This window comes from Salmo trutta, unplaced genomic scaffold (assembly GCF_901001165.1).
Source record: "Salmo trutta unplaced genomic scaffold, fSalTru1.1, whole genome shotgun sequence".
In the NCBI taxonomy this organism is placed as follows: Eukaryota; Metazoa; Chordata; class Actinopteri; order Salmoniformes; family Salmonidae; genus Salmo; species Salmo trutta.
This window is the reverse complement of record NW_021822222.1, coordinates 637,243-662,121: the sequence shown is the minus strand read 5'-3', so window position 1 is coordinate 662,121 and position 24,879 is coordinate 637,243. Positions and strand designations below refer to the sequence as shown.

Sequence of the window (24,879 nt, the reverse complement as noted above, 5' to 3'; positions counted from 1 at the left end):
CTACCAGGGCCTCTAGTCAGGGGTATAAATACTGTCTCTGTTCCTCTACAATCTACCAGGGCCTCTAGTCAGGGGTATAAATACTGTCTCTGTTCCTCTACAATCTACCAGGACCTCTAGTCAGGGGTATAAATACTGTCTCAGTTCCTCTGTTCCTCTACAATCTACCAGGACCTCTAGTCAGGGGTATAAATACTGTCTCTGTTCCTCTACAATCTACCAGGGCCTCTAGTCAGGGGTATAAATACTGTCTCTGTTCCTCTACAATCTACCAGGGCCTCTAGTCAGGGGTATAAATACTGTCTCTGTGTCTCTACAATCTACCAGGGCCTCTAGTCAGGGGTATAAATACTGTCTCTGTTCCTCTGTTCCTCTACAATCTACCAGGACCTCTAGTCAGGGGTATAAATACTGTCTCTGTTCCTCTACAATCTACCAGGGCCTCTAGTCAGGGGTATAAATACTGGTCTCTGTTCCTCTACAATCTACCAGGGCCTCTAGTCAGGGGTATAAATACTGTCTCTGTGCCTCTACAATCTACCAGGGCCTCTAGTCAGGGGTATAAATACTGTCTCTGTTCCTCTGTTCCTCTACAATCTACCAGGGCCTCTAGTCAGGGGGTTAAATACTGTCTCTGTTCCTCTGTTCCTCTACAATCTACCAGGGCCTCTAGTCAGGGGTATAAATACTGTCTCTGTTCCTCTACAATCTACCAGGGCCTCTAGTCAGGGGTATAAATACTGTCTCTGTTCCTCTGTGCCTCTACAATCTACCAGGGCCTCTAGTCAGGGGTATAAATACTGTCTCTGTGCCTCTACAATCTACCAGGGCCTCTAGTCAGGGGTATAAATACTGTCTCTGTTCCTCTACAATCTACCAGGGCCTCTAGTCAGGGGTATAAATACTGTCTCTGTTCCTCTGTTCCTCTACAATCTACCAGGGCCTCTAGTCAGGGGGTATAAATACTGTCTCTGTTCCTCTACAATCTACCAGGGCCTCTAGTCAGGGGTATAAATACTGTCTCTGTTCCTCTGTTCCTCTACAATCTACCAGGGCCTCTAGTCAGGGGTATAAATACTGTCTCTGTGCCTCTACAATCTACCAGGACCTCTAGTCAGGGGTATAAATACTGTCTCTGTTCCTCTACAATCTACCAGGGCCTCTAGGCAGGGGGTTAAATACTGTCTCTGTTCCTCTACAATCTCCCAGGGCCTCTAGTCAGGGGTATAAATACTGTCTCTGTTCCTCTACAATCTACCAGGGCCTCTAGTCAGGGGTATAAATACTGTCTCTGGTCCTCTATAATCTACCAGGGCCTCTAGTCAGGGGTATAAATACTGTCTCTGTTCCTCTGTTCCTCTACAATCTACCAGGGCCTCTAGTCAGGGGGTTAAATACTGTCTCTGTCCCTCTGTTCCTCTACAATCTACCAGGGCCTCTAGTCAGGGGTATAAATACTGTCTCTGTGCCTCTACAATCTACCAGGACCTCTAGTCAGGGTTATAAATACTGTCTCTGTTCCTCTACAATCTACCAGGGTCTCTAGTCAGGGGTATAAATACTGTCTCTGTTCCTCTGTGCCTCTACAATCTACCAGGGTCTCTAGTCAGGGGTATAAATACTGTCTCTGTTCCTCTACAATCTACCAGGGCCTCTAGTCAGGGGGTTAAATACTGTCTCTGTTCCTCTGTTCCTCTACAATCTACCAGGGTCTCTAGTCAGGGGTATAAATACTGTCTCAGTTCCTCTGTGCCTCTACAATCTACCAGGGTCTCTAGTCAGGGGTATAAATACTGTCTCTGTCCCTCTACAATCTACCAGGGCCTCTAGTCAGGGGGTTAAATACTGTCTCTGTTCCTCTGTTCCTCTGCAATCTACCAGGGCCTCTAGTCAGGGGTATAAATACTGTCTCTGTTCCTCTGTGCCTCTATAATCTACCAGGGCCTCTAGTCAGGGGTATAAATATTGTCCTCAACTCAAAGTCCCAGCACAGCAACACAGGCAGGCAGCAGAATGTATGTTTGAAGTAGAGCAGAGAGAGTAACAGCGCTCCCCCTCTGTCGGGGTCAACAACAGTGGAATGATCGGTTCGCCTTCAAAATAAAAGTCCCCCCACTGAAACAGATGGAAACGGATTATATTTTTGGAATCATGCCACACTGGTACAAGATAATGCTCAACACCAAGTTTGGAATGTTGTTCTATGAATTCAACAAAAGACAATAATTATAAAATAAAAAAAAGGTTGAAATTGTAATGTGGATGTATCGTCTATCAAGAGAACATCCCTGGTGCTTATCAAGAGAACATCCCTGGTGCTTATCAAGAGAACATCCCTGGTGCTTATCAAGAGAACATCCCTGGTGCTTATCAAGAGAACATCCCTGGTGCTTATCAAGAGAACACCCTGGTGCTGATCAAGAGAACATCCCTGGTGCTTATCAAGAGAACATACCTGGTGCTTATCAAGAGAACATCCCTGGTGCTTATCTAGAGAACATCCCTGGTGCTTATCAAGAGAACATCCCTGGTGCTTATCAAGAGAACATCCCTGGTGCTTATCTAGAGAACATCCCTGGTGCTTATCAAGAGAACATCTCTGGTGCTGATACCTCTGATCTGGAGGACTCAGCACCAGGAATGTTCTCTGTTTACAAATACAGAGAACATTACATTTACTACATTACATTTTTCAGCACTCCTATGATCTATTCCAATTGTGGCATGATTCCACTACTGTCATTTGTTCGCATGTTTCAATCGGGGACTTTTATTTTTGAAGGTTAAACGCCGATTCCAGTATTGTTGCTCATGTTAATGTTGTTAATGACACACGTTCCGCCTCCCTCCCTCCCTCTCCTCTCCTCTCCTCCCCCCCTCTCCTCTCCTCTCCTCTCCCCTCCTCTCCCCCCTCTCCCCCCTCTCCTCTCCCCTCCCCTCCTCTCCTCTCCTCTCTCCTCCTCTCCCCCCTCTCCCCCCCTCTCCTCTCCCCTCCCCTCCTCTCCCAGCTCCCGGTCCAGTCCCAGCTCTCTCCACCTAACAGGCGAAAAAACATTTTGGTGAAGAATCAAGTTGTTTCTAACAGACCTGAGCTGTTCCGAGGATCGGTTTTGACTATGTGGAAACATAAAACGGCGTTGGGAAACTCCGTGGTTTGTTTCATCCTTCTGATGGCGCTTTGCGACGCTCATCGATGTAAGTGAAACTTGATTTAGTTTTTTAATGTTGGATAACTGAAAAATGGACATATGTGGAAAGTAAAAGTACAGCTTTGGTGGTTGTTGTTTTTACGCTTTTACAAGATCAGGATATTTTCTTTTCCAAATAATTAACGGTAACTTGTTACTAAAATACAATTTATATCCGTCAAAAGCCAAATAATTAACGGTAACTTCCAAACTAAAATACAATTTATATCCGTCAAAGCCAAAGAATGAACGGTAACTAGTTACTAAAATACAATTTATATCCGTCAAAGCCAAATAATTAACGGTAACTTGTTACTAAAATACAACTTTCATGCGTCGAAGCCAAAGCTACTTTTCACAGCACGTTATAAACTCAGGAGAAACATGTTTGAGCTGCGTATGTCGACACAGACAACAGGTGATCTGATGTTTATAGACTTTTCCTGAAGTCTCGGAAGATGAGTGACGCCTCCTAGATTTATTCATGTTTTTTATTTTACTAAATGCTTTGATTGAAATAAAATCACGTGTTTGGGGGGGTAAATACCCCGCTAAACAAGAACAAAGGCCCGTTGAGAAAATGGGACTGTTTACTAATCCGTTTAAATCTACAATTTGATCCAAATTATTCATCAATCCAACATGTGGAAAACATCACATACACCGTTAACAGAAACCCCCTTCTTCCTGCTGCTGTTAATACGAGTAATAACAATGTAATTAACACTAGCCTTCACGTGTAGCTCAGTTGGTAGAGCATGGTGTTTGCAACGCCAGGGTTGTGGGTTCGATTCCCACGGGGGGGCCAGTCCAAGTGCATGAAATGAAATGTATGCATTCACTACTGTAAGTCACTCTGGATAAGAGCGTCTGCTGAAATGACTGCAATGGAAATGAGTGTAACAGATGTAATCAGCACTTTGTAACTTCTTGCGTTGTGTTTTTAAAGAAAAGACGGTCCAGCCATCGACAAACAGTTGATTGGTGTTTTTATTCTGACTACAGACAAAAGGAAAAACACATTTAGATGTGTAGGAATCAACCAGGCATGTTGATGGCTGTGCATTCGTGATTCGTTCCGCTTGCATGTCAATATCACTGTTAGCAGGGAGCTAATGTGACCCATTGTAATTAGAGCATGCTAGCTAGCTCACTCTTTAACAGCAATAAAACATTTTTTTAAAGAAAAGCACATCCCAGGATGCCCCTGTCACGGTTTGTCGTAAGGAGAAGAGGACCAAGGTGCAGCAGTGTTTGTCGTTCCACATTTTATTTCATCTGTGAAACTATTCGACACATCAAATAAACGGAATAAACAAAACAACAAACCGTGACGCAGAGGAGAAGCAAACACTAACTCAAAAATAATCTCCCACAAAACCCAGGTAGAAAAAAACCCCTACTTAAGTATGATCTCCAATTAGAGACAACGTGGACCAGCTGCCTCTAATTGGAGATCATCCCAAACAAAAATCCCCCAACATAGAAATACAAAAACTAGAACCTAAGAACATAGAAATAGAAAACATAGAAAAACACCTACTCTACCATAGAAAATAACATCTTACTATGGTCAGGATGTGACAGCCTCCTTAATATCTAACGGTTACTGTACATGTACTGTATACATCTGGACGTGTACCTAGTGAACTCGTACACATTGTACGTCTGAAAATAGAATAGAGTGTTTCAGAACGTGACCTAATGCTTGTGTAACCGATGTGAAATGGCTAGTTAGTTAGCGGTGGTGTAACCGATGTGAAATGGCTAGTTAGTTAGCGGTGGTGTAACCGATGTGAAATGGCTAGTTAGTTAGCGGTGTTGTAACCGATGTGAAATGGCTAGCTAGTTAGCGGTGGTGTAACCGATGTGAAATGGCTAGCTAGTTAGCGGTGGTGTAACCGATGTGAAATGGCTAGCTAGTTAGCGGTGGTGTAACCGATGTGAAATGGCTAGCTAGTTAGCGGTGGTGTAACCGATGTGAAATGGCTAGCTAGTTAGCGGTGGTGTAACCGATGTGAAATGGCTAGCTAGTTAGCGGTGGTGTAACCGATGTGAAATGGCTAGCTAGTTAGCGGTGGTGTAACCGATGTGAAATGGCTAGTTAGTTAGCGGTGGTGTAACGGATGTGAAATGGCTAGTTAGTTAGCGGTGGTGTAACCCATGTGAAATGGCTAGTTAGTTAGCGGTGGTGTAACCCATGTGAAATGGCTAGTTAGTTAGCGGGGGTGTAACCGATGTGAAATGGCTAGTTAGTTAGCGGTGGTGCGCGCTAAAAGCGTTTCAATCGGTGACGTCACTCACTCTGAGACCTTGAAGTAGTTGTTCCCCTTGCGTTGCAAGGGCCGCGGCTTTTGTGGCGCGATGGGTAACAATGCTTCGTGGGGTGTCAGTTGTTGATGTGTGCAGAGGGTCCCTGGTTCAAGCCCAGGTTGGGGCGACGAGAGGGACGGAACCTACACTGTTACACTTGCAGGTTAATATCAGACTGGGAAGAATTTACGTTTGTGATTCCCCCTCCCCCTTATCTGCAAGTGTAGCCAATAGCATGACACCTAATTAATATGTAAATTCAACCGCCCTATCACGTCTGCTCCCTCTCTGGCACTCGAGGACGCCAGGCTGTCCATCATTACACACACCTGTCACCATCATTACGCACACCTGTCACCATCATTACACACACCTGTCACCATCATTACACACACCTGTCACCATCATTACACACACCTGTCACCATCATTATGCACACCTGTCACCATCATTACTCACACCTGTTACCATCATTACTCACACCTGTCACCATCATTACGCACACCTGTCACCATCATTACACACACCTGTCACCATCATTACACACACCGGTCACCATCATTACACACACCTGTCACCATCATTACACACACCTGTCACCATCATTACACACACCTGTTACCATCATTACTCACACCTGTCACCATCATTACGCACACCTGTCACCATCATTACACACACCTGTCACCATCATTACACACACCGGTCACCATCATTACACACACCTGTCACCATCATTACACACACCTGTCACCATCATTACACACACCTGTCACCATCATTACTCACACCTGTCACCATCATTACACACACCTGCCACCATCATTACTCACACCTGTCACCATCATTACACACACCTGCCACCATCATTACACACACCTGCCACCATCATTATGCACACCTGCCACCATCATTACTCACACCTGGTCCCCATTACACACATCTGTCACCATCATTACGCACACCTGTCACCATCATTACGCACACCTGTCACCCTCATTACACACACCTGTCACCATCATTACGCACACCTGTCACCCTCATTACACACACCTGTCACCATCATTACGCACACCTGTCACCATCATTACACACACCTGTCACCATCATTACACACACCTGTCACCATCATTACGCACACCTGTCACCATCATTACGCACACCTGTCACCATCATTACACACACCTGTAACCATCATTACACACACCTGCCACCATCATTACACACACCTGCCACCATCATTACGCACACCTGTCACCATCATTACACACACCTGTCACCATCATTACACACACCTGTCACCATCATTACGCACACCATCATTACACACACCTGTCACCATCATTACACACACCTGTCACCATCATTACACACACCTGTCACCATCATTACACACACCTGCCACCATCATTACGCACACCTGTCACCATCATTACACACACCTGTCACCATCATTACACACACCTGTCACCATCATTACACACACCTGCCACCATCATTATGCACACCTGCCACCATCATTACTCACACCTGGTCCCCATTACACACACCTGTTACCATCATTACGCACACCTGTCACCATCATTACGCACACCTGTCACCATCATTACACACACCTGTCACCATCATTACGCACACCTGTCACCATCATTACACACACCTGTCACCCTCATTACACACACCTGTCACCCTCATTACGCACACCTGTCACCATCATTACACACACCTGTCACCCTCATTACACACACCTGCCACCATCATTACTCACACCTGGTCCCCATTACACACACCTGTCACCATCATTACGCACACCTGTCACCATCATTACACACACCTGTCACCCTCATTACACACACCTGTCACCATCATTACACACACCTGTCACCATCATTACACACACCTGTCACCATCATTACGCACACCTGTCACCATCATTACGCACACCTGTCACCATCATTACACACACCTGTCACCATCATTACACACACCTGGTCCCCATCATTACACACACCTGTCACCATCATTACACACACCTGGTCCCCATCATTACACACACCTGTCACCATCATTACGCCCACCTGGTCCCCATCATTACGCACACCTGTCACCATCATTACCGCGTATCGGCGCTCATTGTGTAACGGCCGTTGTATAGAGTGGACCAAAATGCAGCGGGTTGAGTGCTCATATTTACGTTTATTGAACACGTAACAAAACAAGAAAACGCACGACAGCTAGACAGTATTGCAGGCTAACACACAGCAGTGCAAAAACAACTTCCCACAAAAGGGACAGGTGAAAAGAAGGGCTACCTAAGTATGACTCCCAATCAGCAACAACGATGTACAAGCTGTTCCTGATTGAGAGCCATACCAGGCCAAACACAAAGAAATACACAACATAGAAAAACCATAGAAATACAAAACATAGAACAATACCCCAACAAACCCCGAACTACATAAAACAAACACCCCCTGCCACGTCCTGACCAAACTACAATAACAAATAACCCCTTTACTGGTCAGGACGTGACACATTGGACTCCCCTAGACTCCTTCACTTTTGTCGATCGCCCCTTCTATATCTGTCCGTTCCTCAGTTTGTTCCCTGTGTCGGCCGTTACTGTCGTTGTGTTTTATCCCATGTCCGGACGCTGTCCTTGTTTTGTTTCTCGTCCGTTGTTTATTAACTGTTAACTTCCCCCTTTTGTACTTGCTTCTCGTCTCCCAGCGTCCGTCCTTCACACAACCAATAGAAATACAGGAACATTGAATAACATTTACATTTATATTTACGTCATTTTAGCAGACGCTCTTATCCAGAGCGACTTAAAAAAGTTTCTGGAGTTTTTGCAAGTGGAAAACATAACCGACCCAGTTACACGTGCTCGTCTGTCTCCAGTCCTGACCCAGAACAGGGCCTCCCAGTTTCTGTCTCGGCACCGCAGGGCCAACGCTCTGTTTGAGGAGAGCAAGAAAGGGAACCTGGAGAGAGAATGTATCGAGGAGCTGTGCAACAAGGAGGAGGCGCGGGAGATCTTTGAGAACTACCCAGAGACGGTGAGTGGCTCCTGAGAGGCCCCCGGCACGCTAGCTACAAGATGTCATGTCAGGAGGGACCTGAGGAGAGGGTAGACTAGGCTCCTGAGAGGCCCCCGGCACACTAGCTACAAGATGGCCATGTCAGGAGGGACCTGGGGAGAGAGAGAGAGGGTAGTCACTAGATGGCCATGTCAGGAGAGACCTGGGGAGAGAGAGAGGGTAGTCACTAGATGGTCAGGAGAGACCTGGGGAGAGAGAGAGGGTAGTCACTAGATGGTCATGTCAGGAGAGACCTGGGGAGAGAGAGAGGGTAGTCACTAGATGGTCATGTCAGGAGAGACCTGGGGAGAGAGAGAGGGTAGTCACTAGATGGTCATGTCAGGAGAGACCTGGGGAGAGAGAGAGGGTAGTCACTAGATGGTCATGTCAGGAGAGACCTGGGGAGAGAGAGAGGGTAGTCACTAGATGGTCATGTCAGGAGGGACCTGGGGAGAGAGAGAGGGTAGTCACTAGATGGTCATGTCAGGAGAGACCTGGGGAGAGAGAGGGTAGTCACTAGATGGTCATGTCAGTGTGTGTGTGTGTGTGTGTGTGTGTGTGTGTGTGTGTGTGTGTATGTGTGTGTGTGTGTGTGTGTGTTGTGTGTGTGTGTGTGTGTGTGTGTGTGTGTGTGTGTGTGTGTGTGTGTGTGTGTGTATGTAACAGACTCAGGTCATTGAACCGTTCCCCCATCGTGTGTTTGTCTATGCTGTGATCTGACCCGTTGGCTCGTGTTGACGTAGCTGAGTGGGATGGTAGTGGGACCTTGACCTCCATGCTGTTGACTGGTTGAATATCCCAGACAGACACCAGGCGTCTGCTCATAATGTCTCCTCCCAGACAGACACCAGGCGTCTGCTCATAATGTCTCCTCCCAGACGGACACCAGGCGTCTGCTCATAATGTCTCCTCCCAGACAGACACCAGGCGTCTGCTCATAATGTCTCCTCCCAGACAGACACCAGGCGTCTGCTCATAATGTCTCCTCCCAGACAGACACCAGGCGTCGGCTCATAATGTCTCCTCCCAGACAGACACCAGGCGTCTGCTCATAATGTCTCCTCCCAGACAGACACCAGGCGTCTGCTCATAATGTCTCCTCCCAGACGGACACCAGGCGTCGGCTCATAATGTCTCCTCCCAGACAGACACCAGGCGTCTGCTCATAATGTCTCCTCCCAGACAGACACCTCCCAGACAGACACCAGGCCTCTGCTCATAATGTCACCTCCCAGACAGACACCAGGCCTCTGCTCATAATGTCTCCTCCCAGACAGACACCAGTCCTCCCAGACAGACACTAGGCCTCTGCTCATAATGTCTCCTCCCAGGCAGACACCTCCCAGACAGACACCAGGCGTCTGCTCATAATGTCTCCTCCCAGACAGACACCAGGCGTCGGCTCATAATGTCTCCTCCCAGACAGACACCAGGCGTCTGCTCATAATGTCTCCTCCCAGACAGACAACAGGCGTCTGTTCATAATGTCTCCTCCCAGACAGACACCAGGCGTCTGCTCATAATGTCTCCTCCCAGACAGACACCAGGCGTCTGCTCATAATGTCTCCTCCCAGACAGACAACAGGCGTCTGTTCATAATGTCTCCTCCCAGACAGACACCAGGCGTCTGCTCATAATGTCTCCTCCCAGAGAGACACCAGGCGTCGGCTCATAATGTCTCCTCCCAGACGGACACCAGGCGTCTGCTCATAATGTCTCCTCCCAGACAGACACCAGGCGTCTGCTCATAATGTCTCCTCCCAGACAGACACCAGGCGTCTGCTCATAATGTCTCCTCCCAGACAGACACCAGGCGTCTGCTCATAATGTCTCCTCCCAGACGGACACCAGGCGTCTGCTCATAATGTCTCCTCCCAGACAGACACCAGGCGTCGGCTCATAATGTCTCCTCCCAGACGGACACCAGGCGTCGGCTCATAATGTCTCCTCCCAGACAGACACCAGGCGTCGGCTCATAATGTCTCCTCCCAGACAGACACCAGGCGTCGCTCATAATGTCTCCTCCCAGACAGACACCAGGCGTCGGCTCATAATGTCTCCTCCCAGACAGACACCAGGCGTCGGCTCATATGTCTCCTCCCAGACAGACACCAGGCGTCGGCTCATAATGTCTCCTCCCAGACAGACACCAGGCGTCGGCTCATAATGTCTCCTCCCAGACAGACACCAGGGCGTCTGCTCATAATGTCTCCTCCCAGACGGACACCAGGCGTCTGCTCATAATGTCTCCTCCCAGACAGACACCAGGCGTCTGCTCATAATGTCTCCTCCCAGACGACACCAGGCGTCTGCTCATAATGTCTCCTCCCAGACAGACACCAGGCGTCTGCTCATAATGTCTCCTCCCAGACAGACACCAGGCGTCTGCTCATAATGTCTCCTCCCAGACAGACACCAGGCGTCCGCTCATAATGTCTCCTCCCGAGACAGACACCAGGCGTCTGCTCATAATGTCTCCTCCCAGACAGACACCAGGCGTCTGCTCATAATGTCTCCTCCCAGACAGGACACCAGGCGTCTGCTCATAATGTCTCCTCCCAGACAGACACCAGGCGTCTGCTCATAATGTCTCCTCCCAGACAGACAGACAGACACCAGGCGTCTGCTCATAATGTCTCCTCCCAGACAGACACCAGGCGTCGGCTCATAATGTCTCCTCCCAGACAGACACCAGGCGTCTGCTCATAATGTCTCCTCCCAGACAGACACCAGGCGTCTGCTCATAATGTCTCCTCCCAGACGGACACCAGGCGTCGGCTCATATGTCTCCTCCCAGACAGACACCAGGCGTCTGCTCATAATGTCTCCTCCCAGACAGACACCTCCCAGACAGACACCAGGCCTCTGCTCATAATGTCACCCTCCCAGACAGACACCAGGCCTCTGCTCATAATGTCTCCTCCCAGACAGACACCAGTCCTCCCAGACAGACACTAGGCCTCTGCTCATAATGTCTCCTCCCAGGCAGACACCTCCCAGACAGACACCAGGCGTCTGCTCATAATGTCTCCTCCCAGACAGACACCAGGCGTCGGCTCATAATGTCTCCTCCCAGACAGACACCAGGCGTCTGCTCATAATGTCTCCTCCCAGACAGACAACAGGCGTCTGTTCATAATGTCTCCTCCCAGACAGACACCAGGCGTCTGCTCATAATGTCTCCTCCCAGACAGACACCAGGCGTCTGCTCATAATGTCTCCTCCCAGACAGACAACAGGCGTCTGTTCATAATGTCTCCTCCCAGACAGACACCAGGCGTCTGCTCATAATGTCTCCTCCCAGAGAGACACCAGGCGTCGGCTCATAATGTCTCCTCCCAGACGGACACCAGGCGTCTGCTCATAATGTCTCCTCCCAGACAGACACCAGGCGTCTGCTCATAATGTCTCCTCCCAGACAGACACCAGGCGTCTGCTCATAATGTCTCCTCCCAGACAGACACCAGGCGTCTGCTCATAATGTCTCCTCCCAGACGGACACCAGGCGTCTGCTCATAATGTCTCCTCCCAGACAGACACCAGGCGTCGGCTCATAATGTCTCCTCCCAGACGGACACCAGGCGTCGGCTCATAATGTCTCCTCCCAGACAGACACCAGGCGTCGGCTCATAATGTCTCCTCCCAGACAGACACCAGGCGTCGGCTCATAATGTCTCCTCCCAGACAGACACCAGGCGTCGGCTCATAATGTCTCCTCCCAGACAGACACCAGGCGTCGGCTCATAATGTCTCCTCCCAGACAGACACCAGGCGTCGGCTCATAATGTCTCCTCCCAGACAGACACCAGGCGTCGGCTCATAATGTCTCCTCCCAGACAGACACCAGGCGTCTGCTCATAATGTCTCCTCCCAGACGGACACCAGGCGTCTGCTCATAATGTCTCCTCCCAGACAGACACCAGGCGTCTGCTCATAATGTCTCCTCCCAGACGGACACCAGGCGTCTGCTCATAATGTCTCCTCCCAGACAGACACCAGGCGTCTGCTCATAATGTCTCCTCCCAGACAGACACCAGGCGTCTGCTCATAATGTCTCCTCCCAGACAGACACCAGGCGTCTGCTCATAATGTCTCCTCCCGGACAGACACCAGGCGTCTGCTCATAATGTCTCCTCCCAGACAGACACCAGGCGTCTGCTCATAATGTCTCCTCCCAGAGAGACACCAGGCCTCTGCTCATAATGTCTCCTCCCAGACAGACACCAGGCCTCTGCTCATAATGTCTCCTCCCAGACAGACACCAGGCCTCTGCTCATAATGTCTCCTCCCAGACAGACACCAGGCCTCTGCTCATAATGTCTCCTCCCAGACAGACACCAGGCGTCTGCTCATAATGTCTCCTCCCAGACAGACACCAGGCGTCTGCTCATAATGTCTCCTCCCAGACAGACACCAGGCGTCTGCTCATAATGTCTCCTCCCAGACAGACACCAGGCGTCTGCTCATAATGTCTCCTCCCAGACAGACACCAGGCGTCTGCTCATAATGTCTCCTCCCAGACAGACACCAGGCGTCTGCTCATAATGTCTCCTCCCAGACAGACACCAGTCCTCCCAGACAGACACCAGGCCTCTGCTCATAATGTGTCCTCCCAGACAGACACCAGTCCTCCCAGACAGACACTAGGCCTCTGTTCATAATGTCTCCTCCCAGACAGACACCAGGCGTCTGCTCATAATGTCTCCTCCCAGACGGACACCAGGCGTCTGCTCATAATGTCTCCTCCCAGACAGACACCAGGCGTCTGCTCATAATGTCTCCTCCCAGACAGACACCAGGCGTCTGCTCATAATGTCTCCTCCCAGAGAGACACCAGGCGTCTGCTCATAATGTCTCCTCCCAGACAGACACCAGGCGTCTGCTCATAATGTCTCCTCCCAGACAGACACCAGGCGTCTGCTCATAATGTCTCCTCCCAGACAGACACCAGGCGTCTGCTCATAATGTCTCCTCCCAGACAGACACCAGGCGTCGGCTCATAATGTCTCCTCCCAGACAGACACCAGGCGTCGGCTCATAATGTCTCCTCCCAGACAGACACCAGGCGTCGGCTCATAATGTCTCCTCCCAGACAGACACCAGGCGTCGGCTCATAATGTCTCCTCCCAGACAGACACCAGGCCTCTGCTCATAATGTCTCCCTCCCAGACAGACACCAGGCCTCTGCTCATAATGTCTCCTCCCAGACAGACACCAGGCCGTCTGCTCATAATGTCCCCTCCCAGACAGACACCAGGCGTCTGCTCATAATGTCTCCTCCCAGACAGACACCAGGCGTCTGCTCATAATGTCTCCTCCCAGACAGACACCAGGCGTCTGCTCATAATGTCTCCTCCCAGACAGACACCAGGCGTCTGCTCATAATGTCTCCTCCCAGACAGACACCAGGCGTCTGCTCATAATGTCTCCTCCCAGACAGACACCAGGCCTCTGCTCATAAATGTCTCATCCCCAACACCAGGCCTCTGCTCATAATGTCTCCTCCCAGACAGACACCAGGCGTCTGCTCATAATGTCTCCTCCCAGACGGACACCAGGCCTCTGCTCATAATGTCTCCTCCCAGACGGACACCAGGCGTCTGCTCATAATGTCTCCTCCCAGACAGACACCAGGCGTCTGCTCATAATGTCTCCTCCCAGACAGACACCAGGCGTCTGCTCATAATGTCTCCTCCCAGACAGACACCAGGCGTCTGCTCATAATGTCTCCTCCCGGACAGACACCAGGCGTCTGCTCATAATGTCTCCTCCCAGACAGACACCAGGCGTCTGCTCATAATGTCTCCTCCCAGAGAGACACCAGGCCTCTGCTCATAATGTCTCCTCCCAGACAGACACCAGGCCTCTGCTCATAATGCTCCGTCAACAGCTATCCCAGACAGACACCAGGCCTCTGCTCATAATGTCTCCTCCCAGACAGACACCAGGCGTCTGCTCATAATGTCTCCTCCCAGACAGACACCAGGCGTCTGCTCATAATGTCTCCTCCCAGACAGACACCAGGCGTCTGCTCATAATGTCTCCTCCCAGACAGACACCAGGCGTCTGCTCATAATGTCTCCTCCCAGACAGACACCAGGCGTCTGCTCATAATGTCTCCTCCCAGACAGACACCAGGCGTCTGCTCATAATGTCTCCTCCCAATAGACACAGGCGTCTGCTCATAATGTTCCTCCTCCCAGCCAGACCACCAGGGTCTGTCATAATGTCTCCTCCCAGACGACACCATTCCTCCCGACACAGGACACCAGGCCTTGCTCATAATGTTGTCCTCCCAGACAGACAACCAGTCCTCCCGCAACAGACACTAGGCCTCTGTTCATATGGTCTCCTCCCAGACAGACACCAGGCGTCCTGCTACATATGTCTTCCTCCCCAGACGGCACCACCAGGCGTCTGCCTCATAAGGTCTCCTCCCAGACAACCACCAGGCGTACTGTCTAATAATGTCTCCTCCCAGACAGACACCAGGCGTCTGCCTCATAATGTCTCCTCCCAGAGAGAACAAAGGCGTCTGCTCATAATGTCTCCCTCCCAGACAGACACCAGGCGTCTGCTCATAACATGTCTCCTCCCCAGACAGACACCAGGCGTCTGCTCATAATGTCTCCTTCCCAGACAGGACACCAGGCGTCTGCTCATAATGTCTCCTCCCAGACAGACACCAGGCGTCGGCTCATAATGTCTCCTCCCAGACAGACACCAGGCGTCGGCTCATAATGTCTCCTCCCAGACAGACACCAGGCGTCGGCTCATAATGTCTCCTCCCAGACAGACACCAGGCGTCGGCTCATAATGTCTCCTCCCAGACAGACACCAGGCCTCTGCTCATAATGTCTCCTCCCAGACAGACACCAGGCCTCTGCTCATAATGTCTCCTCCCAGACAGACACCAGGCGTCTGCTCATAATGTCTCCTCCCAGACGGACACCAGGCGTCTGCTCATAATGTCTCCTCCCAGACAGACACCAGGCGTCTGCTCATAATGTCTCCTCCCAGACAGACACCAGGCGTCTGCTCATAATGTCTCCTCCCAGACAGACACCAGGCGTCTGCTCATAATGTCTCCTCCCAGACAGACACCAGGCGTCTGCTCATAATGTCTCCTCCCAGACAGACACCAGGCCTCTGCTCATAATGTCTCCTCCCAGACAGACACCAGGCGTCTGCTCATAATGTCTCCTCCCAGACGGACACCAGGCCTCTGCTCATAATGTCTCCTCCCAGACGGACACCAGGCGTCTGCTCATAATGTCTCCTCCCAGAGAGACACCAGGCGTCTGCTCATGTCTCCTCTTTTCTCTTTTTTTACAGGAATATTTCTATCCTCAATATGTCTGTAAGTATCAGCCGTTCTGCACTCAGTTGAAGTCCTTCTGTTTTCACCCATAATTCCATGAATAACATGTAGTGATACAGAATCTAGCTAAACCCTCAGCCTCATTTCCTCAGTGAGTTATCATATGACTGATGCCAGCTAATATAACCCCACTGTATTGCTGTCTGATGATATGACTGATGCCAGCTAATATAACCCCACTGTATTGCTGTCTGATGATATGACTGATGCCAGCTAATATAACCCCACTGTATTGCTGTCTGTCTGATGATATGACTGATGCCAGCTAATATAACCCCACTGTGTTGCTGTCTGTCTGATAATATGACTGATGCCAGCTGATATAACCCCACTCTGTTGCTGTCTGTCTGATGATATGACTGATGCCAGCTGATATAACCCCACTGTATTGCTGTCTGTCTGATGATATGACTGATGCCAGCTAATATAACCCCACTGTATTGCTGTCTGATGATATGACTGATGCCAGCTAATATAACCCCACTGTGTTGCTGTCTGTCTGATGATATGACTGATGCCAGCTAATATAACCCCACTGTATTGCTGTCTGTCTGATGATATGACTGATGCCAGCTAATATAACCCCACTGTGTTGCTGTCTGTCTGATAATATGACTGATGCCAGCTGATATAACCCCACTCTGTTGCTGTCTGTCTGATGATATGACTGATGCCAGCTGATATAACCCCACTGTATTGCTGTCTGTCTGATGATATGACTGATGCCAGCTAATATAACCCCACTGTATTGCTGTCTGATGATATGACTGATGCCAGCTAATATAACCCCACTGTGTTGCTGTCTGTCTGATGATATGACTGATGCCAGCTAATATAACCCCACTGTATTGGTGTCTGATGATATGACTGATGCCAGCTGATATAACCCCACTGTATTGCTGTCTGATGATATGACTGATGCCAGCTAATATAACCCCACTGTGTTGCTGTCTGTCTGATGATATGACTGATGCCAGCTAATATAACCCCACTGTATTGGTGTCTGATGATATGACTGATGCCAGCTGATATAACCCCACTGTGTTGCTGTCTGATGATATGACTGATGCCAGCTGATATAAACCCCACTGTATTGCTGTCTGATGATATGACTGATGCCAGCTGATATAACCCCACTGTATTGCTGTCTGTCTGATGATATGACTGATGCCAGCTGATATAAACCCCACTGTATTGCTGTCTGATGATATGACTGATGCCAGCTGATATAACCCCACTGTATTGCTGTCTGATGATATGACTGATGCCAGCTGATATAACCCCACTGTGTTGCTGTCTGATGATATGACTGATGCCAGCTAATATAACCCCACTGTATTGCTGTCTGATGATATGACTGATGCCAGCTAATATAACCCCACTGTATTGCTGTCTGATGATATGACTGATGCCAGCTAATATAACCCCACTGTATTGCTGTCTGTCTGATGATATGACTGATGCCAGCTAATATAACCCCACTGTATTGCTGTCTGATGATATGACTGATGCCAGCTAATATAACCCCACTGTGTTGCTGTCTGTCTGATGATAGGACTGATGCCAGCTAATATAACCCCACTGTATTGGTGTCTGATGATATGACTGATGCCAGCTGATATAACCCCACTGTATTGCTGTCTGATGATATGACTGATGCCAGCTGATATAACCCCACTGTATTGCTGTCTGATGATATGACTGATGCCAGCTGATATAAACCCCACTGTATTGCTGTCTGATGATATGACTGATGCCAGCTGATATAACCCCACTGTATTGCTGTCTGATGATATGACTGATGCCAGCTGATATAACCCCACTGTATTGCTGTCTGATGATATGACTGATGCCAGCTGATATAACCCCACTGTGTTGTGTTTCAGTTTGTCTGGGTTCGCATCGTGTCGGCATCAACAACCACAACTCCGGAGACTCCAACGTCCCTTCAAACCTCAGGACTTGTGTCAGAGGTTGGTAAAGGTTAGAGATGGTCAGGACCTGGTAAAGGTTAGAGATGGTCAGGACCTGGTAAAGGTTAGAGATGGTCAGGACCTGTGTCAAAGGTTGGTGAAGGTTAGAGATGGTCAGGACCTGTGTCAAAGGTTGGTGAAGGTTAGAGATGGTCAGGACCTGTGTCAAAGGTTGGTGAAGGTTAGAGATGGTCAGGACCTGTGTCAAAGGTTGGTAAAGGTTAGAGACGGTCAGGACCTGTGTCAAAGGTTGGTGAAGGTTAGAGATGGTCAGGACCTGTGTCAAAGGTTGGTAAAGGTTATAGATGGTCAGGACCTGGTAAAGGTTAGAGACGGTCAGGACCTGGGTCAAAGGTCGGTAAAGGTTAGAGATGGTCAGGACTTGTGTCAAAGGTTGGTGAAGGTTAGAGACGGTCAGGACCTGTGTCAAAGGTTGGTAAAGGTTAGAGACGGTCAGGACCTGTGTCAAAGGTTGGTAAAGGTTAGAGATGGTCAGGACATGTGTCAAAGGTTGGTAAAGGTTAGAGATGGTCAGGACCTGGTAAAGGTTGGTAAAGGTTAGAGACGGTGGTTTGGGGTTCAGAGGTTAGGACTACGGGTTGGTTTAGGGAAGGGTTGTCAAATGTATTTGTTTGACCCCCTGGTTTAGGGGTAGGGGGCTGGCCACCAGACCGTATGTTTGACCCCCTGGTTTAGGGGTAGGGTGCTGGCCCACCGGGCCGTATGTTTGACCCCCCTGGTTTAGCAGTAAGGTGCTGTCCCACCAGGCTGTATATTTGACCCCCCTGGTTTAGGGGTAGGGTGCTGGCCACCAGACCGTGTGTTTGACCCCCCTGGTTTAGGGGTAGGGTGCTGGCCACCAGACCGTGTGTTTGACCCCCTGGTTTAGGGGTAGGGTGCTGGCCCACAGGCCGTATGTTTGACCCCCTGGTTTAGGGGTAGGGTGCTGGCCCACGGGCCGTATGTTTGACCCCCTGGTTTAGGGGTAGGGTGCTGGCCACCGGGCCGTATGTTTGACCCCCCTGGTTTAGGGGTAGGGTGCTGGCCACCGGGCCGTGTGTTTGACCCCCCTGGTTTAGGGGTAGGGTGCTGGCCCACCGGGCCGTGTGTTTGACCCCCTGGTTTAGGGGTAGGGTGCTGGCCACTAGACCGTATGTTTGACCCCCCTGGTTTAGGGGTAGGGTGCTGGCCCACCGGGCCGTATGTTTGACCCCCCTGGTTTAGGGGTAGGGTGCTGGCCACCGGGCCGTATGTTTGACCCCCCCCCCTGGTTTAGGGGTAGGGTGCTGGCCACCGGGCCGTATGTTTGACCCCCCTGGTTTAGGGGTAGGGTGCTGGCCCACCGGGCCGTATAGTTGACCCCCTGGTTTAGGGGTAGGGTGCTGGCCACCAGACCGTGTGTTTGACCCCCCTGGTTTAGGGGTAGGGTGCTGGCCACCAGACCGTATGTTTGACCCCCCTGGTTTAGGGGTAGGGTGCTGGCCCACCGGGCCGTATGTTTGACCCCCTGGTTTAGGGGTAGGGTGCTGGCCACCGGGCCGTATGTTTGACCCCCCCCCTGGTTTAGGGGTAGGGTGCTGGCCCACGGGCCGTATGTTTGACCCCCCTGGTTTAGGGGTAGGGTGCTGGCCCACCGGGCCGTATGTTTGACCCCCTGGTTTAGGGGTAGGGTGCTGGCCACCGGGCCGTATGTTTGACCCCCCCCCCCTGGTTTAGGGGTAGGGTGCTGGCCACCGGGCCGTATGTTTGACCCCCCTGGTTTAGGGGTAGGGTGCTGGCCCACCGGGCCGTATGTTTGACCCCCTGGTTTAGGGGTAGGGTGCTGGCCACCGGGCCGTATGTTTGACCCCCCCCCCTGGTTTAGGGGTAGGGTGCTGGCCACCGGGCCGTATGTTTGACCCCCCTGGTTTAGGGGTAGGGTGCTTGCCACCAGACCGTGTGTTTGACCCCCCTGGTTTAGGGGTAGGGTGCTGGTCCCTGGTAACTCTGTGTGTGTGTGTGTGTGTGTGTGTGTGTGTGTGTGTGTGTGTGTGTGTGTGTGTGTGTGTGTGTGTGTGTGTGTGTGTGTGTGTGTTGTTCTGCAGAGATCAGTGACCAGTGCCTTCCGTTTCCATGTTACAAGGAGGGTTCTGAACGCTGCATCGATGGACAGGCCTCCTTCACCTGTCGGTGTCGACCAGGCTGGAAGGGCCCGCGCTGTGAGGATGGTAGGTACCAGACAGACAGGGTCAGACAGGCCTCCTTCACCTGTCGGTGTCGACCAGGCTGGAAGGGCCCGCGCTGTGAGGATGGTAGGTACCAGACAGACAGGGTCAGACAGGCCTCCTTCACCTGTCGGTGTCGACCAGGCTGGAAGGGCCCGCGCTGTGAGGATGGTAGGTACCAGACAGACAGGGTCAGACGGGCCTCCTTCACCTGTCGGTGTCGACCAGGCTGGAAGGGCCCGCGCTGTGAGGATGGTAGGTACCAGACAGACAGGGTCAGACGGGCCTCCTTCACCTGTCGGTGTCGACCAGGCTGGAAGGGCCCGCGCTGTGAGGATGGTAGGTACCAGACAGACAGGGTCAGACAGGCCTCCTTCACCTGTCGGTGTCGACCAGGCTGGAAGGGCCCGCGCTGTGAGGATGGTAGGTACCAGACAGACAGGGTCAGACAGGCCTCCTTCACCTGTCGGTGTCGACCAGGCTGGAAGGGCCCGCGCTGTGAGGATGGTAGGTACCAGACAGACAGGGTCAGACGGGCCTCCTTCACCTGTCGGTGTCGACCAGGCTGGAAGGGCCCGCGCTGTGAGGTTGGTAGGTACCAGACAGACAGGGTCAGACGGGCCTCCTTCACCTGTCGGTGTCGACCAGGCTGGAAGGGCCCGCGCTGTGAGGATGGTAGGTACCAGACAGACAGGGTCAGACGGGCCTCCTTCACCTGTCGGTGTCGACCAGGCTGGAAGGGCCCGCGCTGTGAGGATGGTAGGTACCAGACAGACAGGGTCAGACGGGCGTCCTTCACCTGTCGGTGTCGACCAGGCTGGAAGGGCCCGCGCTGTGAGGATGGTAGGTACCAGACAGACAGGGTCAGACAGGCCTCCTTCACCTGTCGGTGTCGACCAGGCTGGAAGGGCCCGCGCTGTGAGGATGGTAGGTACCAGACAGACAGGGTCAGACAGGCCTCCTTCACCTGTCGGTGTCGACCAGGCTGGAAGGGCCCGCGCTGTGAGGATGGTAGGTACCAGACAGACAGGGTCAGACAGGCCTCCTTCACCTGTCGGTGTCGACCAGGCTGGAAGGGCCCGCGCTGTGAGGATGGTAGGTACCAGACAGACAGGGTCAGACGGGCCTCCTTCACCTGTCGGTGTCGACCAGGCTGGAAGGGCCCGCGCTGTGAGGATGGTAGGTACCAGACAGACAGGGTCAGACGGGCCTCCTTCACCTGTCGGTGTCGACCAGGCTGGAAGGGCCCGCGCTGTGAGGATGGTAGGTACCAGACAGACAGGGTCAGACGGGCCTCCTTCACCTGTCGGTGTCGACCAGGCTGGAAGGGCCCGCGCTGTGAGGATGGTAGGTACCAGACAGACAGGGTCAGACAGGCCTCCTTCACCTGTCGGTGTCGACCAGGCTGGAAGGGCCCGCGCTGTGAGGATGGTAGGTACCAGGCAGACAGGGTCAGACAGGCCTCCTTCACCTGTCGGTGTCGACCAGGCTGGAAGGGCCCGCGCTGTGAGGATGGTAGGTACCAGACAGACAGGGTCAGACAGGCCTCCTTCACCTGTCGGTGTCGACCAGGCTGGAAGGGCCCGCGCTGTGAGGATGGTAGGTACCAGACAGACAGGGTCAGACAGGCCTCCTTCACCTGTCGGTGTCGACCAGGCTGGAAGGGCCCGCGCTGTGAGGATGGTAGGTACCAGACAAGACAGGGTCAGACAGGCCTCCTTCACCTGTCGGTGTCGACCAGGCTGGAAGGGCCCGCGCTGTGAGGATGGTAGGTACCAGACAGACAGGGTCAGACAGGCCTCCTTCACCTGTCGGTGTTGACCAGGCTGGAAGGGCCCGCGCTGTGAGGATGGTAGGTACCAGACAGACAGGGTCAGACAGGCCTCCTTCACCTGTCGGTGTCGACCAGGCTGGATGGGCCCGCGCTGTGAGGATGGTAGGTACCAGACAGACAGGGTCAGACAGGCCTCCTTCACCTGTCGGTGTCGACCAGGCTGGAAGGGCCCGCGCTGTGAGGATGGTAGGTACCAGACAGACAGGGTGTCCCCATACTAAAGATCTTTCCTATTGGGTCCTGGCTTAATACTGGGTCCTGTCTTAATACTGGGTCCTGGCTTAATACTGGGTCCTACTTAATACTGGGTCCTGGCTTAATACTGGGTCCTGGCTTAATACTGGGTCCTGGCTTAATACTGGGTCCTACTTAATACTGGGTCCTGGCTTAATACTGGGTCCTACTTAATACTGGGTCCTACTTAATACTGGGTCCTGGCTTAATACTGGGTCCTACTTAATACTGGGTCCTACTTAATACTGGGTCCTGGCTTAATACTGGGTCCTACTTAATACTGGGTCCTGGCTTAATACTGGGTCCTGGCTTAATACTGGGTCCTACTTAATACTGGGTCCTGGCTTAATACTGGGTCCTGGCTAATACTGGGTCCTGGCTTAATACTGGGTCCTGGCTTAATACTGGGTCCTGGCTTAATACTGGGTCCTGGCTTAATACTGGGTCCTGGCTTAATACTGGGTCCTGGCTTAATACTGGGTCCCGGCTTAATACTGGGTCCCGGCTTAATACTGGGTCCCGGCTTAATACTGGGTCCCGGCTTAATACTGGGTCCCGGCTTAATACTCGGTCCTGGCTTAATACTGGGTCCTGGCTTAATACAGGGTCCTGGCTTAATACTGGGTCCTGGCTTAATACTGGGTCCTGGCTTAATACTGGGTCCTACTTAATACTGGGTCCTGGCTTAATACTGGGTCCTGGCTTAATACTGGGTCCTACTTAATACTGGGTCCTGGCTTAATACTGTGTCCTACTTAATACTGGGTCCTGGCTTAATACTGGGTCCTACTTAATACTGGGTCCTACTTAATACTGGGTCCTGGCTTAATACTTGGTCCTACTTAATACTGGGTCCTGGCTTAATACTGGGTCCTGGCTTAATACTGGGTCCTGGCTTAATACTGGGTCCTACTTAATACTGGGTCCTACTTAATACTGGGTCCTGGCTTAATACTGGGTCCTACTTAATACTGGGTACTACTTAATACTGGGTCCTGGCTTAATACTGGGTCCTGGCTTAATACTGGGTCCTGGCTTAATACTGGGTCCTACTTAATACTGGGTCCTGGCTAATACTGGGTCCTGGCTTATTACGGGGTCCTACTTAATACTGGGTCCTACTTAATACTGGGTCCTACTTAATACTGGGTCCTGGCTTAATACTGGGTCCTACTTAATACTGGGTCCTACTTAATACTGGGTCCTGGCTTAATACTGGGTCCTGGCTTAATACTGGGTCCTGGCTTAATACTGGGTCCTGGCTTAATACTGGGTCCTGGCTAATACTGGGTCCTGGCTTAATACAGGGTCCTGGCTTAATACTGGGTCCTGGCTTAATACTGGGTCCTGGCTTAATACTGGGCCCTGGCTTAATACTGGGTCCTGGCTTAATACTGGGTCCTACTTAATACTGGGTCCTGGCTTAATACTGGGTCATACTTAATACTGGGTCCTACTTAATACTGGGTCCTGGCTTAATACTGGGTCCTGGCTTAATACCGGGTCCTGGCTTAATACTGGGTCCTACTTAATACTGTGTCCTGGCTTAATACTGGGTCCTGGCTTAATACTGGGTCCTGGCTTAATACTGGGTCCTACTTAATACTGGGTCCTGGCTTAATACTGGGTCCTGGCTTAATACTAGGTCCTGGCTTAATACTGGGTTCTACTTAATACTGGGTCCTGGCTTAATACTGGGTCCTGGCTTAATACTGGGTCTTACTTAATACTGGGTCCTGGCTTAATACTGGGTCCTGTCTTAATACTGGGTCCTACTTAATTCTGGGTCCTGGCTTAATACTGGGTCCTGGCTTAATACTGGGTCCTACTTAATACTGGGTCCTGGCTTAATACTGGGTCCTGGCTTAATACTGGGTCCTGGCTTAATACTGGGTCTTACTTAATACTGGGTCCTGGCTTAATACTGGGTCCTGGCTTAATACTGGGTCCTACGTAATACTGGGTCCTGGCTTAATACTGGGTCCTACTTAATACTGGGTCCTGGCTTAATACTGGGGGCTACTTAATACTGGGTCCTACTTAATACTGGGTCCTGGCTTAATACTGGGTCCTACTTAATACTGGGTCCTACTTAATAATGGGTCCTGGCTTAATACTGGGTCCTGGCTTAATACCGGGTCCTGGCTTAATACTGGGTCCTACTTAATACTGGGTCCTGGCTTAATACTGGGTCCTGGCTTAATACTGGGTCCTACTTAATACTTGGTCCTGGCTTAATACTGGGTCCTGGCTTAATACTAGGTCCTGGCTTAATACTGGGTCCTACTTAATACTGGGTCCTGGCTTAATACTGGGTCCTGGCTTAATACTGGGTCCTGGCTTAATACTGGGTCTTACTTAATACTGGGTCCTGGCTTAATACTGGGTCCTACTTAATTCTGGGTCCTGGCTTAATACTGGGTCCTACTTAATACTGGGTCCTACTTAATACTGGGTCCTGGCTTAATACTGGGTCCTGGCTTAATACTGGGTCCTGGCTTAATACTATGTCCTACTTAATACTGGGTCCTGTCTTAATACTGGGTCCTGGCTTAATACTGGGTCTTACTTAATACTGGGTCCTGGCTTAATACTAGGTCCTGGCTTAATACTGGGTCCTACTTAATGCTGGGTCCTGGCTTAATACTGGGTCCTACTTAATACTGGGTCCT

At 51.1% G+C, this 24,879-nt stretch overlaps 1 protein-coding gene across 3 annotated transcripts in view; it reads left to right on the top strand.

The window, feature by feature from the left end:
- Positions 1–2,991: 2,991 nt before the first annotated feature.
- The window catches only part of LOC115181164 (vitamin K-dependent protein S-like), a 39,545-nt gene continuing 17,657 nt past the window's right edge, over positions 2,992–24,879 (top strand). Inside the window, exons 1-6 of one of the 3 annotated variants that reach the window (XM_029743196.1) lie at positions 2,992–3,195; positions 8,403–8,560; positions 15,917–15,941; positions 17,849–17,921; positions 18,393–18,406; positions 20,020–20,142. In XM_029743196.1, the coding sequence (XP_029599056.1) occupies positions 3,117–3,195; positions 8,403–8,560; positions 15,917–15,941; positions 17,849–17,921; positions 18,393–18,406; positions 20,020–20,142 (472 nt within the window). In that variant the 5' untranslated portion in view covers positions 2,992–3,116. Of the gene's footprint in view, positions 3,196–8,402; positions 8,561–15,916; positions 15,942–17,848; positions 17,936–17,965; positions 18,029–18,392; positions 18,407–20,019; positions 20,143–24,879 lie in introns of those variants that run through there. The other 2 variants (XM_029743194.1, XM_029743197.1) reach the window with 2 other exon arrangements.